The sequence below is a fragment of the Mustela erminea genome, chromosome 1 (genome assembly GCF_009829155.1).
Source record: "Mustela erminea isolate mMusErm1 chromosome 1, mMusErm1.Pri, whole genome shotgun sequence".
Taxonomy (NCBI): Eukaryota; Metazoa; Chordata; class Mammalia; order Carnivora; family Mustelidae; genus Mustela; species Mustela erminea.
The window spans coordinates 59,791,365-59,811,963 of NC_045614.1; the positions used below are offsets into that span (position 1 = coordinate 59,791,365).

The following is a 20,599-nucleotide window of genomic DNA, read 5'->3' on the forward strand; positions in this document are numbered from 1 at the left end:
CCCCCATCCCGCCCCGATCTTCCGTCCCCAGTACCAGGCCTAAGTGCCTCTTACTTCCCCCTGTAGCCTTGTTTTCCACAGGTGTCCCCAGGTCCTGCCTGAATTCTGGCTTAAGTAGGTCCTGGCCAGCTCTGGGAGGAGAGGTGGGAGTTCTCAGTTCACGCCCTACTGGGAGTCCGGGCTCTTGTGCTTCACCTGGTCCCAGCAAGAGATCCGCACTCCAGGAGAGCACTCAGCTTGTTGAGGACTCCTGTGTGTGGGGGGATGAGAGTGAAGTTTCACATTTGAACGATAAACATCCAGCTAGCCCTGTGGGGGTGGGAAGACCAGGAATCAGGCCTGACCCTAGTGCCTTGCTGCCCAGAAGTCAGGCTAACAGGGAACCAGGGGTGCAGCTGATACCGTATACAGGTGTCTGTGCGTGTGTTTGTGTGTGTGTGGGTGTGTGTGTGTGGGTGTGCACCTGTGTGAACACTTAGTGGTGTGAGTGTGTGGGAAAGGGTGCTGCTGCAGTGAACTACAGTTTTATAGTAGCTCTTGAAAAATCCGATTCCAGACCCTGCAGGTGCCACTTAACCATTGTGTGAGATCAGGAAATTTGCCTAAGCTCTCTGTGCCCCAATTCACTGTACAATGGATCAGTGAGTGCCATCTAAATCCTAGATGTTTGTGATGAATTAATTTATTTTTACAATTACTGCCTGTTTCTGGCAAAAGACTGGTTTCTCTTACAGTGGTGATAACAAAAGTTCTTTCCTATTGTATTTATTGAGGTTTTAAAGGTCTCTTTAAGGAAACATATTAAGTAAATGATAGTTCTGCAGCTTAAAGAGATGGCTCCAAATGGTGATGATAGGTCTCAAATGGCAGAGAAGTGGGAAACAGTTCACAGACCAAAACAGAAGCTCATTATTATGACTTTCCAGATGACCTAGACGGAGAGCCTTGGGACTGGCCCAGATTTCCAGTTATCCGGGTGCCCAGTGGGTCCTAAATCTAATCTACACATGCATTCCAGATCCTCCCCCAGCCCACGTTCTCCGTAAGGGGTTCCAGCCTCTGGGTCCTTGGTCTCCTGGGCTGCCACTTGGTGGTCAAAGTTGAGAATAATGCCTCAGCCTATCCCTGTGGAGAAAACTCCTGGAGACTGGATCCCTAGAGACCCATGGGGGTGCCTCAGTGTAGGGTCTTGGGATAGAAGGGTTGAATATGCCTTGCCAGAGGCCCAGGGCCTCAGTATCTTCCCTATGAAGACACCTTGTGCAGCCTCTGTTCTCTTAAAGGGGCTCACATTCATTCATTCAGTAGATATTGAATTACCTACTCTGTGGGGGGGCTCGGAGGGACAGAACAAGATAGGGCCTTTGCCCTCATGAAATTTACATTATAGAATGGGTAGGGGACAGAAAACAGGAATAAAAATATAAGATCATTCCAGGTGGTAAATGGTGCGATAAGGAAAATAAAGCAAGATAAAGGATGGGAAGTGTGTATACTGCTTATAAGGAGTGAGGGTGACAGGCACCGGCCTCAGGAAGGATGTGACACTTGAGTCAGGTGAGGAGGAGCCACACAGGTATCTGGAGGAGGACATTTCCAGGCAGAGGACCAGCCCTTGCTGAGGCCCTGATGCCGTGTACCAGGAGCTGTTAACTAATAAATTGCCCTAAAACTTAGCAGCTTAAAACAACCATTTAAATTTTACTCACAAGAAAGACAATGATCATACGATTTCACTCATCTGTGGAATTTAAGAAACAAAACAGAGGAACATAGGGAAAGGGAGGGAAAAATAAAATAAGATAAAATCAGAGAGGGAAACAAACCATAAGAGACTCTTAATTCTAGGAAACAAACTGAGCGTTGCTGGACAGGGAGTGGGGTTGGGGAGATGGGGTCACTGGGTGATGGGCATTAAGGAGGGCACATCATAAAATGAGCATTGGGTGTTCTGTACAAATGAAGGATCACTAAACTCTACCTCTGAAACTAATAATATACTATATGTTAGTTGGTTTCAAATAAAATAATTTTTTAATAAAAAATAAATTTTGTTCACCATTTGTGGGTCAAGATTGGGGGAAGGGGGTGAGTTTGATGCTTCTCACTGGGGGCCTCATCCTACTGCATCAGAGGGCAGCTGAGACTGGCCATCTGGAGCCTGGCCAGAGTTGGCCATCCCTGGTGGCTCCCTCATGTGCCGGAGGTCAGCTGGGCGGTTGACCTGGGTACCTCTGCATGGCACACCCCAGCCTGGCATCCCAGGGTACTTGGGCTGCTCCACAGAGTCTAGAACTCCTTCTGTTTGTTTCCTGATAATCACTAAGTTTGACCCAGACTCAGAGGGCAGGACCATACCCCAGCATCACTGGGAGAAGCACCCAAGCAAGGACTGGCTGGCAGGTTTTACAACCACTACTGGCGTGAACAAGGAGCAGGAAGGAGGCTCTGGAGTCGATGAGAGTGTATGGAGAAGTGAGAAGGGCAAGCAGGTGGTCTACATCCCCAGAGTGTCCTGGGCCACATGTGGGTTAGTCTAAGCAGTCTGCAGTTGTGTTGCTAATTGGCTGGAGGGGGCTGGGAGAAGGTGGGGAGCCAGGAGAGAGGCTGATGCCATCTCTGGGAGAGAAGATGGGCATGGACCTGGGTGGGGTGGTCTCAGCATCCAGGATGTATTTTTAAGTTAGAGGGGTTGGGTCAGGGTGGTTCAGGAGAAGGTATCCCAGGTGGTAAAGTGGATGGAGAAGTAGGAAAGGAAGCTGAGACCAGGCTGATGGTTCAAGAGACAGAAATCCTGCCTGGTTCAGGAAGGCCAGCTGGATACTACAGAGACTGGGGTCCAGTGTGGCCTGGACTGGGGGGCACCAGGAAGGCAAGGCTGTGATACATAGTGCTGGTCACCAGGTGCTGCTAGGAGGAGAGGCTAGCTAGGACAGAAGCAGCCACCGGGGTCAACCAGAGGGGAAACTAAGGCAGGCACTTGACGGCTGGAGAGAGGCCCCATCAATCACCAGGGAGGCACGCTCTGAGCGAAACTGGGTTTGGCTTTTAGTGCCTGCCTGCCTTTTTTTACTCCTTATTAGCTAAAATTTTTTATTTATTTGGTTTGTCCATGGAGCAAAATTCAAAACCACCAGAGGTTTTTTCAAATGAAGTGACACTTACATACCATAAAATTAATCATTTTAAAGCGTACATTTAGTACATTGGCATTTAGTACATTGACAATGTTGAAAGTGTCAGAGTTTTACAGTGAGAAGTCTCCTTCCCTCCCCAGTTCTTTGTAGTGTACACACACACACACACACACACACACACACACACACACTTTTCCTTGCTTTTTGATACAGGCAACAACTGGAAAATGAACAGTATCTTAGCAGATGTTTATTCTGTGATAGGCATTAAGATGTGCCTCACGTGTTCTTAGTTAATCCTCGGATGCAACCTGTGAGGGAGGGACTATTACTACTTCCATTTTACACAGGAAACCGAAGCACAGGAAGGCTGAGTAACTTACCAAAGATACACAGCTAGCGAGCCGTAGAACCAGTCTGGCCTATGTAACACCCGTGACCTCATTCTTTTACCTAGCCTGTACAATGTTTTAAAAAATAAAGTGATTTATTTTGCAATTCTTGTTGATTCATGTTGTAAGAAACAATCCCTTGTGCCCCATTTTCCCATCGGAAACATCCTGCAAAACTGCCAAGCTCTGTCATAACCAGAACGTCGACGCTGACAAAATCCACCCATGTTTAAAACCATTTTCTAATGGACTGCAAACATTTCAAAATGAGGAGATCTTACAAAAGCTGATTTCTGGCTTATCTGCCAGATGAGGTCCTCCAGGGGGACCTCAAGAGTGGCTGGGAGGGTGCATAGAGCCCGAGCTCTGGGTTCTGAGGGTTTAGATCCAACTTTGTGGTCTTAGTTCCTGGCACCCCTCTCCACCTCAGCTTCCACTTCCATAGAATGAGATGGTGAACTCCACGGGGCTGACGAGGGGACAGAGTGAACTGAATCACGTGACGTGCTCCAAAGCGTGCATTTAGTACTCGGAAGATGTTTGTTGTTCTCCCCTTGCCTCGAGTAGGTCCTGCCCTTGGTGCTTACACAACTTGTTTGTGCCTCCCACAGCCTGAGTGGTAAATTACCACCCACTTGTGTAGACAGGGACAAGGCCCAAGGCCACAGGGCTGGTCAGGAGCTGAGCTAGATTAACACCCAAATGTGTTGCTCTCCCCGGACCGCTAGGATTCTAGTGCGGTCGCTTCCTGGCTGTGTGAGTGGGACCCGGGCCTCAGTTTCCCCGTCTGCAGCACACTACTGATTAGGAGCACTTTCCTGCAAGGTTGTTAATGAAATCAAGGATAAGAGCCATCTCCAGTTGGGCCCCTCACAGAGAGCTGTGGGTGGGGGATGAAGCAGCATGTACCTCACTGGGAGTCCAGAAGAGTATACCTGCTGCTGGGGGTGGGGCACTGCCTGCCTTCTGCACAGACCATGCGTTCTGTGCAGCTTCAGGATCACATGCCTCCCCATCATCGAGATACCAACCCAGCATCACCTGTGTGGGTAAGACTGCCAAAGCAAACCCCCACATTAGAGCCCACCAGCTCTCCAAAGCTGGGTCCTAGAAAACAGCCCCTTGAGGCCAACACCCCACTAACAGGACAAATAGACCCCTGAACAGCTGTGTCCCCGGTATGAAGCCTGCCTCTCCCCAGAACACTGCCCCCGCCTCAGGTCAATACTTCAGGCAGCCAGGCTAGGGGCCAACGACCCAATGACCTAATCATGGCTCCTTCTGCAGGACCTGGGCCCAATGAGGCGCTGGAGGAGGTGGCTGTGGAGCGGAAGGTCCCCGCCCGCTGGACCGTGACTGTGCGGTCTCTGCCTGACTTCCCACAGAGCCGGCCTCTGTCTCAGCCTCAGCCAGACATGTCCAGCCTCCAGGCACTATGCTCCGGCCTGCCGCTGCGGCCCCTCCCGGAGAACCGGGGCCGCTGGGCTGGGGTGTCCCACGCACCGGTCAGGACCCCTGGCCTCAGCCCCTTGGAGGAGCAGGTAAGAAGTCGGGCCCCATTCCCACCAGGCCTTTTGCCCTCTGGTGCCGTATGGATGGTCCGGATGGACACTTCCTATTTCTGCTGTCTCTGCGGGAGCTGCAGCTTCTCAACTCAACCTCCCATCCCTGCTGGCCAGAGCCTCCTGAGGGGAGGTAGACGGCCACCCCACCCACCCCTTTCCTCATTTTCTCCCCAACTACCTGTGATCGATGGGGATCCCGTGGCTCAAGGTCATCCAGCCGGGAGCAGGGTGGGACACCGTGGCTGCCTCCAGTCAGAGGAGTGAAGCTGGGGCAAAGTACCCCAAAAGCACAGCAGCGGGTGTACCCTCCTGCCCCAGACACGCATATGGCTTTGAGGGTCTAGGAAGTCAGCTCTCATTTCCGCCTGCCCCCAAATTTTGTAGTGAGTTTGCTGCCGCAAGGCTAGAACCCCATTGGGGGTGCGATGGTGCTGGTGAGAACAGGGCGGAGGCCAGGGGTCTCCACCATCGCCCACAGCCCCGAGAGCCTGGCCGCTCCGGCCAGCACCCCCGGCAGGTCTGACCATCTGGGAGTACACCTGTCTCCCTCGTAAGCTGGGGGGCAAATAATTACTCCACGCGGTAGGGAGGCCCGACGAAATGAAGTAGGTGGCTCGGTTACACCAACAGTATTCTCCTTTTTCTTTGTTCAGCATTACTAGAAAATATACGTAAGCATGAACATTAAAAAAGGAGTCACACAACCCCACCCCACAGAAAGACTGAGGCGCTTCAGCGGCTGTCCCCCAAACTTTCCGCCCTTCGGGGCTCACAACATGGGGGCGGGGCGGTGGGAGGACTTGGGGGCGCTGGGGCGGGGTGGGGGCGAGGCTGGGCAGAGCGAAGCAGAAGGGTGGGCGCGAGATGCTGGTGGTGAGGGGTGTTGCTGGGGGCGGGGCGCTGGGGCGGGGCTGGGCGGAGCGGAGGCAGGGGAAGGGTGAGGCAGAGTGCTGGGGCTGAGGGGTGTTGCTGGCGGCAGGGCGGTGCTCATCTGGCCAGCTCAACTCGTGGAGATAGTCGTTAAAGCTTCCTTCCCCTCTGTCCTCCCCCCTGGGCGCCAAGGCCTTGACTTTTGACCTTGAAGGCCCGAATGGCTCTGCCACCTGCCCATCTCAGGCGATATTTTTCAGGTTGTGTGATGGCCTCTTGTGCTGGGAGGAGGGCACTCAGGAGCTGAGGAGCTGGGTCACCTCTGCTTTGCCCTGGGTGTGTCGCCATTTGCTTGAAGTACAGAAACAAAACCCCTGGAGTAGGGGCTACTGGCAGGTCTGGGAGTTTGTGCTGTTGCAGCCCTTTAACCTTCCCTGGGATGTCAGGGTCAGCCAGCCTTCAGCGGGGGCCTGTTAGACAGTAAGAAAGATGTATGTTGACCTCGGCCCTGCCCCACTTCCTGCTAGTACTTGGTCTTTGACCCCAGCTCCTGACACAAAGCTCCTAAATTCTTTGGAATTTCCTGGGTGATAGGAGCCTCTTTTGTTCTAAGGAAGCCACTGTGGGTGGGTTCCTGAATGGAGAACCATCACCCAAAAGACCATTCCATGATTAGAAACGGAACCTTGGGCTGTACCCCCCATTCTCTGGATGGGGAAGGGGACAGGAAATGGAGTTAATAATCCATCATGCTATGTGCTGAATGAAGCCTCCACAAAAATCGCTTAACCACAGTGTTCAGAGAGCTGGGCTGCTGAACACACTGAAGTGCTGGGGCAGGTGTGGTACCCCAAAAGGGCATAGAGGCTCCACGCCCCTTCCCCAGACCTTGCCTTGTGTACCTCTTCACCTGGTTGTTCATCGGTATCCTTTCTGGTAAGCTTTGTTATATAATAAGCCAGTAGACATGTTTCTCTGAGTTCTGTGAGCTCTCTAGCAAATTAGGAGCCCAAGGAAGGAGGTTGTGGGAGGCCCGCTATGTAGCTGGTTGGTGGGAAGGTGCAAGTATGGGATGTGTGACCAGGCATCTGAAATGGGAGGGGCAGTCTTTGGGACTCGGTGTGATAGCTCTGAGGGTGATCAGGCTCCGGGTAGATGGTGTCGGGACCAAACTGAATCGTAGGCCCCCCAGCTGGTGGGGAGAATTGGTCATATGGGGAAACCCCTCAAATCAGTCCCAGAAGCGTCCTGTGTGAGAAAACGTATGAAAAACACGAGAAGCTTCTCCTAGGCAGTCCCAAACACAGTGACTTTATCAGTAGCTCATTTTATGCTTTCCCTCAGCTTGTTTTCAATTCTTTTTAAAATTTAAACATGTCTCTTTGATTTTTGGTGTAAGCTTTCCAGGTAATTTTATAAGACAAGGATGTCAAGTATTATAATTGTGAAAGTTCCCCATTTCTCTGCCTGAGTCACCATGGCCGCTTTTTGGGCGTACCCTTCCACACGCATTCCATGTACTTACAAAATGTGTGTGTGTGTGTGTCCTTCTTAAGAATAAAGACACATTCTAGGGGCACCTGGGTGGCTCAATGGGTTAAGCCTCTGCCTTCAGCTCAGGTCATGGTCTCAGGGTCCTGGGATCAAGCCCCACATCGGGCTCTCTGCTCGGCGGGGAGCTTGCTTCCCCCTCTCTCTCTGCCTGCCTCTCTGCCTGCTTGTGATCTCTCTCTCTGTGTCAAATAAATAAGTAAAAATTTAAAAAAAAAGATTCTCTAAAAAAAAAAGAATATAGACACATTCTATATTCATCCGTTTTTTAAGGTGTTCGTTATTGGTGAGTTTAGAGTTGTTCTGTTCTTGTAACTGGTGCACAGTATTTCGTTACTAGGGTGCCCTTCCCTCTTTGGTCTTCTTTAAGGAGATTTCTCTGTTTAAATATAGAGTATGGTCTGGCTGTAATTTTAGTCAGTGTATTCTCAGCACAAACACAGGACAGCTTCTGTGGTGCAGAGGGAAATTTTCATCATAGAACAGGAGCAGCCGTTCTAGAAATATCTTTAGCACCCCCTGGTGCCATACCCAGTTACTCTTAGTGACCTTTTCTCCAAATCCTGCCCCACCCGCAGGGGCCGTTGTGGGCATCAGATACCAAGACCTGAAGACCTCTCACCTGTGTCCTTGTCCCCATCACTAATAACACACTATCTCAAGCTTCTTAAGAGCGGGGCTCTGTTGGGTTCATTCCTGGGGCTTCGGCGACACCAGTACCTGTTTGTTGAATGAACAGGCAAGAGTCTACACTAAGCGCCCCAACCAAATCCTATAAGAGTTTAGTGGGCAGGAGAAACCTAGGAGGGCCTCTTGGAGGAGGTGGTCTTGGCAACATGGGCAGGGTTCTTAGGCTGGGAAATCCAAGAAGGAAGGCCATTTGGAGACAGAGGGGTGCAGAGAGTGAAAAATGCAGAGATGGGCCTGTCCAAAGTATTGTGGGGGTGAAGGAGGCCCTGTGGAGTTCCAAGCTGGCTGTGGAGCTTGGAGAGTCAGGCCCAACCAAATTACTGAGGACTCTGAAAGCCAAGAGCAGTGTTGACTGTGTCAGATGAGAAATGGGGAGCTCCTGAGGGTTTCTGAGTAGGGGCATGAACTGCTGCTTCACAATACTCTCTGTGAAGAGTATAAGGGTTTCTCCAGATTCCCTAGAAGGGCAGGGTGGGCAGGAGACCCAACTAGAAGAAGGAGTCAGCAGCATGGAAGGCCATGAGTGTGGGAGATGATTATTTTGATGGCTGGTATTCCCACGGTACATATATGTGCCAGACCCTCTTCAGTTAGTCGCCAAGATGGCCCTATGACGTGTGTGCTGTTCCTGTGCTCATTTTCCAGAAGAGGAGAAGGGAGGTGAAGCATGCATGTGCCACATAGCCCCCCGCTCTGGGATACACTGAGATCAGAAGAGCCGGAGCCCTGTAGCCTCAGCCTCTGCAGAGGCTGCCCCGTTCCCAGCTACAAGCACCTGAGCCACAGTTTAGACCCAGGAGGCCAGCTGCAGTTCGGGCCAGAGCGCACCTAATGAAGCCTGAGCAAGAGTGGGTGTCGGGACTGGGGTGATTCAAACAGGGCCATGCCACACACTCTCTTCTGTGAGCTAAACAAAGTCACACACTGGTATCCTTTTAGGTGATCAGCCACCACGCAGGAAGGATTTGCTTCTGGCAGAAGTAACACTGTTCCCAAGACAGGATTCTGTCACTGTCTATTACTTTCCTAGGGCTGCTGGAATAAATCTCCATGAAAGGAGTGCCTTTAAAACAGCACAAATGTATTCTCTTACAATTGTGAGTGTCAGAAATCTGAAATGGGTTCCCTTGGGCCACGAGCAAGCAACACTGATGTGTATGCAAGGATATTGAAATCATGCTTGTACTTTTGCTCTCTGATTGAGTCTGGTGATTCCCATTTTTGGGGGTGCAAATATTACATATGAGATTGTCCTGGTTTATGTTCACATGTCTCAAAAGTTCATAATATATTTTCAGTAACATTAAATATATTGTAAAATGTTAAGTTAAAAATAAGCAGCAGAGCTGCATTTCTTCTGCAGACTCGCAGGGGGTGGGGGCCGATTTCTTTCCTTGCCTTTTGTAGCTTCTAGAGGCTGTCTGCAGGTTTTGGTTGTCCTGTCCTGTCTTCCATCTTCAAAGCCAGCTGCCTAGCCAAATTCAAATCTCTCTCTCTGACTCAGACCCTCCTGCTTCCCTCTTACGAGGACCCTCGTGAATATATAGGGCTGATCTGGGTAATGCAGGACAGTCTCTCATCCTCAAATCCTTAATCACATCTGCAAAAATCACACCTCTTTCGCCTCACAATTTAACATGTTCATGGGCTTCAGGGAGTGGAATGCAGACATCATTGGGGGCCATTACCTGCCCACCACACCATCAGGCATCCTGAATTCTCCAACCTGATGGCTGAACCCAGAACATTTTATGAATTCATCCTCTTTCCCTAAGGGAACAGGCCACTGTTCTGTTAGAGTTTTAGGCCTATTAAGGCCAGGTGGGAGTGGAAGTTGAATTTTTGTGTCTTAAATACATTTGATTTCGTCAGTAAGAACCCACTTAGAGAGGTGCCTGGGTTGCACAGTCATTAAGTGTCAGCCTTCGGCTCAGGTCATGATCCCCAAGTCCTCGGAACAAGCCCCACATCGGGCTCCCTCCTCAGCAAGGGAGGATGTTCTCCCTCTCCCCCCTGCTTGTGTTCCATCTGTCACTGTCTCTGTCAAATTAATAAAATCTCTGTCAAATAAATAAAATCTTAAAAAAAAAAAAGAGAGCCCACTTAGAACATGCATTATATAATTAGCGGACCATAATTTCATCAATGATAATCCACCTCTGAAATTGTGTTTTTTTTTTTTTAAGACTTTTATTCCCAGGGTCCTCAGGCCAGTGGTGGGATCTTGGGCAGACACAACATGTCTAAATACCATTTTCTCATCTTGATACTGAAAGCTGCTCCCAGTCAGAGGCTTGGAATATTGAATCCAGACCAGCAAACAGAGCTGCTGCTTTGTACACTTTTTCACTGAAGAAATACTTACTGCATGTGTATTAGATAACTCTATCAGGGGCTTTGTAGTGAGGTCAAGTCTTGTGTAGATGTGTGTGTGTGTGTGTGTGTGTGTGTGTGTGTGTGTGTTAGGTATTGCTTTAGAAACTTTTCTTTAAATGCTCAGTTTCGGTTGGCATGCTCTTATGAGAAAAGCTCTACACCAGCTAGAAAACAACAACCATCTTTGTGTTGAGGTATAGCCCGCACAGAAAGCAGCCAAAACCACCTGTGCACAGACACGAATGTCACAGGCACACAGGGAGAGGGGACAGACCCGGGCTTTGAAGGGGGACCGCTATCATGACTTCTAATGTGTGGCGTGGTCACAGCTGCTCTTGAATGGCCTGTCAACAGAGTTACGCAGCTGTCCCTTAAGTCTTTCACTCAACAGCAGGTTGGGAGAAGCCACCTGGCTACTGTGTGTCACTGTGGAAGGTTCATCCCCGTCGCTGTCCTGTAGTGGTTCCCAAAATGGGGTCCCCGGGCCAGCGGCAGAAGCACCTGGGAACTGGTCAGGGACACAGGTCAGAGGCTGTACCAGACCACTAGGGTGATTCCGACATCGGCTGAAGTTAGAGGCCCTCCTGCCGTAGCATATTCCTAGCCACTGTTCAGGCCTGGGTGTGTCTTACCCATGCAGCCTTTGACCTCTGGGTGCATCGGACAGGTGGTCCTGCCCCTAGCCCTCTGCCCCAGGCACCTGTGCTCCCAGCTGGGTGTCCAGCGTCATCTCCCTGGTGGCACCCAGCTGGGTGTCCAGCGTCATCTCCCTAGTGGCACTTCTGTCCCACCAGGCCAAATGCTGTGTACCCAGTCCTGGGCCCTAGCATCTTCTCTCGTCACCTCCTGCCTCCCAGTGTCCAAAGCCCACCTATCTTCCTCAAGTATCATGCCATCTCTTCCCTCAGCAGATCTGCACTGCGTGAATGAGGGAATAAATTCAGCACACTCACCTCCTACTCTCCCACCCCCAAAGCAGTTTGTGCCCCAGATTCAGCTGGTTGAAGAAATGGCCTCAATGTCCACCCAGACACCAGGCTGTCACCGTGGTCCTGTCTCCCACTTTGCCTGCCTCCAGGAGCTAGTCCAGGTGTTGGAAGGAGGAGTGCTACGAAGGGGTCTGCCAGGATTCTGGCCTCCTTGAGCTTAGACAGATTTTAAGCAATAAAACAAGCAAGCCCTAGAACATCCAACAGTGAAAAGCTTGGGACGGAGACAGAGGCAGGTGGAGTGGCTGGGAGTCAAGAGGGGGAGTCCAGGGCAGGCCACTGAGGAGGGGGCACCTGGACTGAGGCCCGAGTGAAGGAAGAGACCCTCCAAGAGAAGGCAGGGGGCAGAGAGGGTTTAGGCAGAGGGAAGTCTAAGTACCAAGGCCCTGTGGCCAGACCAGGATCATGAGGGATGTCTGGAGGAGTGACAAGATGGCTTGGGATTTGGGGTGGATGAGAAACCTTGGGAAGGTTTCTTCTTTCTATTGGTCTGCTGTCTCTGGCTCCAGGCTCTGCCCCAGGCCTGCTGGCATCTGGGGTGATCTCATTTCCAGAGCAGTCACTATGCAGTTGTGCATCATCTGAGTCTGGTTGCCAAGCTGGCCGCTGGTGGAGTGTTGCTTCCCTACAAATGCACAAGATGCCTGTGGGCTCCAAGCAGATCTGCTTTCCCCACCCTTGAGTCCCCATCTCCCACTGCAAGCCTCAGGGCAGACCCCTCTCAGCTCCTTGACTGGGATGAACAAAGGGAGGGTCTAGAGGTCTGTCTACGTGAAGAGGGTATGACAATCAGAGAAGGCTTCTTGTAGGAGGTGACATAGTAGATGGGCTTGGAGTGAGAACTAGGTGATCTCTGGGTGGGGCCACAGGTTTCTGAGTGGAACAGAGGTGAATCAAGTAGGGAAGGAGGATGGCCTCACAGCGCTTGGCCCGGAGCTCCCCTGCCCCCTGCTGCCTCTCCTCTTTTTCTTCCCCCAGCTGGCGCTGAGGAATGCCCTGCGCTACTTCCCCCCGGATGTCCAGGAGCTACTGGCCCCTGAGTTTGCCCAGGAGCTGCGACTGTATGGGCATATTTACATGTACCGGTTCTGCCCTACCATGAAAATGAGGTCAGTGCTGGAGACGGGTGCAGCTTCCAAGGGGGCCCAGAGCAGGAAGTGCGTGGGAGGCACTGCGCTGGAGGTCAGCAGGTTGGGGGAATCCAGGCTGTCCACACTAGGAGGCACACAGCCATGGTAGGCTGAGCCAACAGCCCTCCCACAGAGAGGGGGGGTGGTGGCTGTATTGTGGTCTGTGTAGAGTCTGTAGCCTTGAACCTGGCCAAAAGATGAGGGAATCCTTTTCAGACAGGTGTCTCTGGCCTGCCATCCAGGGGAGTCAATCCTGAGCAATTCTGGAGCCCGGTTGTATACGAAATCCCTTCTCTTAACCTCATGTCTTGTCCTGCCTCGAGATGAGGAGAGCTTTAGAGGGGCGCCTCTGTCAGTGTCTTCAAACAGCTTTGGTTCCCACCAGCGGTCTCACACTGAGCAGTGCATGGCACTGGAGGCCTTGTAAGAAAATGTGGGTGGCTGGGCTTCACCCCACATTGTGGATTTGGCAGTTCTGGGGGATCGGTGCAGGAGGAGCTGCCATTCCCATGGTTCCCAGACAAGGCTGCCCTCACTCAGGGCTCACACTCTGAGCGTCATTGTTCTTGGATATGCCAGATCTGTGTGGAACTGCCCCAGGGAATGCCCATAAAGTAGGAACCACGTCCCCTCATTCCTGTCAGGGCCTGTCAGCCTGGCATCCGCTCTGGAATTGATGCCCAGGAGCACTGGTGGCATGAAGGAAAGCTGGGACGCATGAAGTCCACTTGGATTAGAGTCTTCTGGAAAGCAGACATCAGCTTTGCTCGAAATCCATTTTCTGCCACTTGGACCTCGCCAAGTGGGGAGGAAGGGAGGTCCAGGTGGTCAGGGGCCTAACTCCCTGTGCTTGGAAGGGCAGGTGTGCAAAGCATAAAGTGAGAACCAGAGTGGGCTGGCCTGGGTGGTTTGGAACCGCCTTCTGCGGGCAAGTCCCGGGCGACTTCTGCAGGATGCCATCTTGCTGCCCACACCTGCGTGGCCAGGTGCTGGGCTGTGGCCCGTGTGGGCCTGAGCTTTAGCAAGCAGGCAGCCTGGGCCCTCCCATCATCACACCTGGTGGCTGGACTCCCCTTGCAGGGCCTACCCCATCGAGCAGTACCCCTGTCGGACGAAAGCTGCTGCGGCCATCATGCACATGGTCATGAACAACCTGGACCCTGCTGTGGCCCAGGTAACAACTGGGGGAAACTGAGGCATGGGAGGAGCACCGCCCGGCAGAAATGGAACTCAAGACATACATATAATGCTTTTAAGCTTTTTATTTAGAAATAAGGATAGATTCATAAGAGGTTGTAAAGACAATGCAGAGGAGACCACAGAAACTGCTCCCAGCTTCTCCCAGAGCCTGTAACTTCTGTAACCGCCACGCAGCACCAACACCAGGGCATCAGTATCGGCATAATAGACCCACGTGTCACTTTAAATTCTCTAAAAGCCACATGAAAAAGTAAAAAAAAAGTAAAAAAAAAAAAAGATTTACTATTGTATTTTGTTTATCCCAATGTATTATAAATACTATCATTTTAACCTGTAGCATACACATTATTGAAATGTTTTACAACCTTTTTTCCTACTAAGTCTTTGAAGTTGGGTATATTTTACATTCAGAGCATGTCAGATGAGCTACGGTTCAAGTGTGCGATAGCCACCCATGGGTGGCCAAGTCTGGTCACGTGTGTATGGCACAGGCGTCCTTGGGGGCCAGTCTGTACCTCAGACACCCATATTTGAGAAAGGATAGCCTTTTCAGGGGTGAGTGTCCAGGTATTAAACTTGAGGGCAAGATGGTCCTAGAATTTAAATATTCCACTTGAGGCAAGAGCTTCCTCAATCCTGGCCCTGGCCTCAGAACCTGGTCACAGACGGACCCTTGACATTGACCCGGGGCTGAGTTCCCAGAGGGATCCCAGATTCAGGTCTGACCTTCTCCTCACACTGAGATCGTACCCAGTCACAGGTGGGCCAATGTTCTTGCAGAGGTTGCGGTCCTTGGGCCTTGTCCTTTCTGCCTTCTCCCTCTGTCCTTAACACTCCTTCTTCAAGGGCCATTAGCCACCTTGCCCCGTTGATCACAGCAGAGAGGTGGGGGACCTCCCAGCCCCCCATCTCAGATGACACCATGTCTTCTCCAGTTTCCCCAGGAGCTCGTGACCTATGGAGGAAATGGACAGGTGTTTAGCAACTGGGCTCAGGTACGCTGGACTGCATGGCTTTCCCCCCACCGTGTCTTCTGGCCTGGTAGGAGCTTACAACCCAGGGCTCAGGACTCAGGACTCAGGTCTCTGCTACCCTGATGCCTGAGATGCCAACACTGGAGATTCTCAGTGTACTGAAGGTTCCAGGCATTACTGAAGGCACCCGGAACCATTGGAGAGTAATGAAGGCCTGGGGGATGGGGCACTGGCAGGACTCCTGGGGCTGTGTGAGCTCTCTGGGCCTGGGTGGTAACTTGGGAGGCGCTGTGCCCTCTCACCTTACAGATCCCTCCATGCTTTCTTCTTCCCTGCAGTTTTGGCTGACGATGTCCTACTTGTCGCAGATGACGGAGGAGCAGACCCTGGTCATGTATAGTGGACACCCACTGGGTCTCTTCCCCAGCACCCCCTGGGCCCCCAGGCTGGTCATCACTAATGGGATGGTGGGTCCTGGGGCAGCTGGGCATGGTCATGCCTTGGGGCAGCGGGAGAACTGGGTGCCCCCAACACCTGCCTCCCCATTGTTTCCTCTGTGCCGCCCCCAGCCCTTGGCTCCCATTCCTCTTTTCCAGGTCATTCCCAACTACTCCTCCAGGACAGAATATGAGAAGCTCTTTGCCATGGGAGTCACAATGTAAGCCCCAGCTCACTGTTACAGTTTTTATTAAGGTGTTTCCACCTCAACCATGCTTTATGTTTTTTTTCAGCCATGCTTTATTATAAAACTATATAGCAATATTAAAAACAATTTGAAAAACAGTCACAATGGCAGTACCAAAGCACGATTTCATGTTGACATATTCCCTAGGAGTGTTTGTGGATATGCATACTACAATTTTCATACATTTATGAGCAAGGGAACAATTTGGATCCTGTTGTTATGTTATGGACAATTTCAAATAGACAAAACATTGTAAGAATTAACAGTGAACACTGAGATTCTGTGTTTAACACACTACTGATGTCTGTATCCCCTTTCTATCTATCCATCGTCCTTCTATCCATCCATCTGACCAGCTTGGTTTTTGATGCTTCTGAAAGTAAGCTGATATGATGTCCTGGAATTCAATATTGGTTTACAGTTTTTTTTTCTTTTAAAGTGAAATTTACATGAAATGCACACAACCTAGTGTGCCATTTGATAAGATTGACAAAGGTGTGCACATTCCAACCCTGACCCCAAGATACAAAGTACAACCATTTCATTTGTCATAAAATTAATGCAGGCTCTGAATTGCAGACTTCCCCTTCAAACAATATAAAAAGAGCTACAGTGGAAGGGAAATCCCTCTCCCATCCTGTACTCCCCATTTCGGGGGAGTCAAGTCTGTGTCTTTCCAAACACTTCTTACGCAAGTGGTTACAGATGTAGGTAGACCATTACAGGCCCTCTGCACTAGCCCTTCTACCTTTGACAATATTGTTTTCTTTCAGGGACTATGTCTAAGTGATCCTTATTTTACCTGCATTGTTCAACTGTAGCATGATTTATTTTACCCCCTTTCCCTCTGATTTGTGTTGTTTCGAGTTATTTGGGCTTATAAAGAATGCTACAGTGAATGTTCTGATCTGCATATTTTTGTGGATCTCTGGAAGTGTTGCTCTAGACTAACCATGTAAAACCATTACCGGGACCAACAAAGTGGGTCCCCTCCTCAGTGAGCTATGGACAGAGGCCACACCAAGCAGTGTTGCCTCACAAGGTCACTTTATTCGTACAAATGGGGACATCACAGGGAATAACGTCCAAAGGCACTCTCCCAGTGGGGGCAAGCAGGTCCCTTTTAGTAGGACTTGGGATGAATGTTCCTAGTGGGATTTTAATATTGAAATGAGGCTGAGGTAACTGTCAGGCACAGGGGGTTCAAATGTTTCTTCTCCCATTCCAGCAGTTTCTTCCTTAGTTTCTAGAAGAGGAAATTGACAGGCAGGACCCTCTAGGCATTTCCTGAGTTCAGGAGTCAGTCCTGAGTTTGGGGGATCGAGGAATCTCGCCAGTGACCAAGTGTGATCAGGTCTGTCCTATTCAGAGCCAATTACCCAGGCCTCAGGCTAATATTTTATAATATAATCATCATAATAGTCACCAAGATTTGTAGATATCTTCACATTCGGTCCTTTACCCAAGGCTCAGCACTAGGTGCCCTTCTCAGCCCATTTTGTGGAGGAAGAAACTGAGGCTCAGAAACTCAATTCTTTTTCTGGTTGGTCATAAGTAGTTACCATTACTGTTATTTCCTCTGAGGCCCGACAGCCTCTTCTGTGCCTGTGGAAGCAGCTGTGGGGTCAGAGGTTCCACCCAGGATCTGCCTCTTGGGTCCGGTGCCTCCTAAGTGTGACGTTGGACAAGTGAGTGTGCTCTGGTTTGTAGGTTGAGGACAGAAGTTTCAAGAGAGTGGAACTGCAGAGTCAGACCCATCTGCCGCACCTGAGGGTTGACCCAGGTGCCATGGGCAACTGACTAAATGGATGCAAAATGCCCACGGGTGGAAGAGGTTTACTCCTATCCAGGATCTGAGAGCTTCTAACTAAAGCAAAGCCTCCTTGCTACCAGTCAGACAAACACAAAGCTACAGATAGCTACGAGTCCCAGGGAGGATGTGGAAAAACAGGCAGTCTCAGATTGCGGGCAGGTCGAGGTCCATCCAGCAAGGCTGAGGGTGGCCAGGAGGACTACATCTCAGCAGCTGGGGTCAAAGTTCCAAGTGCAGTGGACTTGGAACTGTGGACAGTCTTACCTCCAAGAGCTATTTTGGGAGCAACATGCAGTGGACAACTTGAGCACAAAGGACCAAATCAGAAGGATTTAAAATCATTTCCCAGCTCTGGTGCATATCCCTATGTAACCTTGGAACTTGGATCCTGTCTCTAAAGAGAGAATTTAATAGCTCCTCCTCAAAGAGTCTCGTGAGATTTCATGAAAGGATAGAAGTGACACTGTTTTCCGCATAGTGCAAAGGGAGCTCCCCGAGCACTCTGCTTGATGTTTGTGGGCCCACTAGGGAGCCCTCCTTCTGGCAGACGTTAGGGGACCATGCAGCCTTGTGGATGTGCGATGGTTTCACCCTTTTCCCTGGGAAGGTATTTATCATCTTAGCACTATTTTTTATGTTGTTTAATAGACAACGTTCCAATGCAAGGATAATGCCTCCCCCTTTTTTAGAAGATGCAGAGGTTCCACGTGGTCTGGTGCCTTATCCAAATTATGGGATAGACGCAGCATCAGACACAGATCTGCAGGAATCAGGATCCACTGTTGGTTCAGCAGAGAGGAGGGGCTGGAGAGAGTTGCTGGGGGACAGGAACCCGATAGAAACGAGATAAGGAGTTGAAACTGAAGGAGGAGTAAAGCAAGCGTCCATAAGCCCTGGAGGATCTCCTTTCATCAGTGGTCCTCAGGGAGGGGGAAGGTCCAGGCAACAGAAAAGTGCTGTCCTCCCCTTGTTGCATTGCCAGAAAATTCAAGAGTTTGATGATTATCAAGTGATGGACACAGACATGCACATGCATTGCTGGTGACAGTCACTTTGGCACTTGAGAGTATGTTCATATTTGAAATGTTTGCACCTGACGACCTAGCACTACTTCTTCCTGCTTCCTTCCCTGGGCCCAGGGAGAGGGATAGGAGGCATCTCACTGCCACTGTGGGGTGCGTTGTTTGCAGAGTGAGGTCGGAGGGGCAAACATTCTGTGGCTTCTGATATTGCATACTGTGGAGCCATGAATAGGAGTGGGCAGGATCTGTGTGGATCGTTGTGGGATGGCCTCCACTGCTGTTGTGCCCCCTGTGGAAATGGTACCACTACCTACACAGTGAGACCATTTATATAAATAACACCCCTACTAATGACAGTAACCGCACAGCAAACGGTGTTGAGTGCCCTTCAGGGCAGTCTGCCTCACTGAGGCACAGCACACACACCTGACGTTTGTGGCCAGGTAAGTTCGGATACACGCCGGAGCTGTGTCAGCCCCTCTCTGAAGACACCTCCCCTGCCTCCTGCAGCTCAGTGCCAGCCCTCCCGCAGGTAGACTCCCCAGTGGAAGGTCATTGAAGGTCACAGAATGGAATCCCACAGAATGTACTTCTTCACGTCTGGCTTCTTCACGGAGCCACTTGACACACAGGAGGACATGGGTCATTTTCTTTGCCACATGGCATTTCATTGTGTTCATAGTCTGCAGTCGCTTCTCTGTCCTCTGTGATGGGTATTCCAGCTGTTTCATGGGGTTGGCTGCTGCAAATACAGTTGCTGTGAACAGTGGTGTGCTTGTCTTTACGTGGGCGTGAGCCTGCACAGTGGAGGTGCTGGGTCACGCTCAGCCTCCATCAACATGGTCCCGTAGTCCCCAAAGTGATTTTACCAATTACAGTACAGTTTTGAATAAAACAAAAATCTGTTTAGAAAAGATCCAGGAGGCCAGAGGGGACCAGAATTGGGGGGACTATAGCTTTATCTCTGTTTCCCTTTTTAAAAGGAAAATATATTAATGTATTTGTGGGGAATTAAAAAGGAAATTTAAATTATGTAACACATGTGGAAGCTGTGCCTGGCTCTGGGCTCACCCCTAGGCTTGCCTTCTCTGTGGGCAGGTACGGCCAGATGACAGCAGGCAGCTACTGCTACATTGGACCCCAGGGAATTGTCCACGGCACAGTGGTGAGAAAAAGGGCCATGCCTGGCTGCAGGGGGTGGGAGGCTGATGTGCTGGAGGGGACAGTGAGTGCCTGCCTCTTCTCCTGGCAGCTAACCGTGTTGAATGCTGGCCGACGGTACCTGGGTGTCAAGGACCTCACTGGGAAGGTCTTTGTCACTTCTGGGCTGGGCGGAATGAGTGGTGCGCAAGCCAAAGCCGCAGTCATCGTGGGGTGCATCGGTGTGATAGCAGAGGTGAGCCCAGTGGCGGGGATATGTCTAGGAACATAGGAGAAATCCTGCTCTCTGCCCACCTGCTTCCTCCCTCAGTCTAGAGACACTCACACTCACACTCACACTCCCAGCTGTCTCTTCTCTCTCCACCACCCAGAACTCCCTGGGGCGGGGGGGGGGGGCGGCGGCGTTCCAACGGCAGTTTATGCCTGCTGCCTGCTAAGTGCCCATCACCTTCCACAGTCAACATTTGCTGATGCTCTCCCACGAAACTGGCCTTCTGTGGGCACTTCCCTTATCCCACCAAATCCCTGGAACACGGCCGGTGGATAATAAATGTGGATAAATGAGCATAGACCTCTCCAGCTCAGACAGGTCACAGTCGGGTGGGGGGGTGTGGACTTCAGGAGAAGTGTTGCAGGTGGCGTTTGCTCAGTGGCTCTCACGGCTTTCTTTGGGAGTGCCAAGGAGAGGAAGGGAGCCAGGGAGAGGAGGCAAGGAGCTTTAAGACAAACCTGGTTGGGGTAGGGCGTACCTTCTCATGGGAGATGTATTTCCTGCTTTCGGGGGACAGAAGAAGGCCTGAGTGTCCTTGCACAGGCGTCTCTTAAGTGACTTGTATTTAAAATAATCAATATGCCAGAGTGGCACATTTTGGGGGGCCTGCCTTCAGCTCCTACACAGAAAATAAGTTACAGCAGCTAACGTTAGCTCACACAGAGCTCATCCCCTGGAATCTGCAGGAAAACAGCCTACGTTTTTAAAAAACCTTGACTTCCCCTTGCCTCATCCTCAACCCTCATCCTCATCTACTTTCCCCTGTATCTTCA

General features: G+C 50.8%; 1 protein-coding gene across 1 annotated transcript in view; it reads left to right on the forward strand.

Annotated features, from left to right (window-relative positions):
- The first annotated feature begins 4,830 nt into the window (after positions 1-4,830).
- The window catches only part of UROC1 (urocanate hydratase 1), a 40,627-nt gene continuing 24,858 nt past the window's right edge, over positions 4,831-20,599 (forward strand). The window contains exons 1-8 of the mRNA XM_032340472.1: positions 4,831-5,070; positions 12,549-12,679; positions 13,781-13,874; positions 14,836-14,895; positions 15,213-15,341; positions 15,471-15,532; positions 19,493-19,559; positions 19,647-19,790. Of these exons, the coding sequence (XP_032196363.1) occupies positions 4,945-5,070; positions 12,549-12,679; positions 13,781-13,874; positions 14,836-14,895; positions 15,213-15,341; positions 15,471-15,532; positions 19,493-19,559; positions 19,647-19,790 (813 nt within the window). The 5' untranslated portion in view covers positions 4,831-4,944. The remainder of the gene's footprint in view (positions 5,071-12,548; positions 12,680-13,780; positions 13,875-14,835; positions 14,896-15,212; positions 15,342-15,470; positions 15,533-19,492; positions 19,560-19,646; positions 19,791-20,599) is intronic.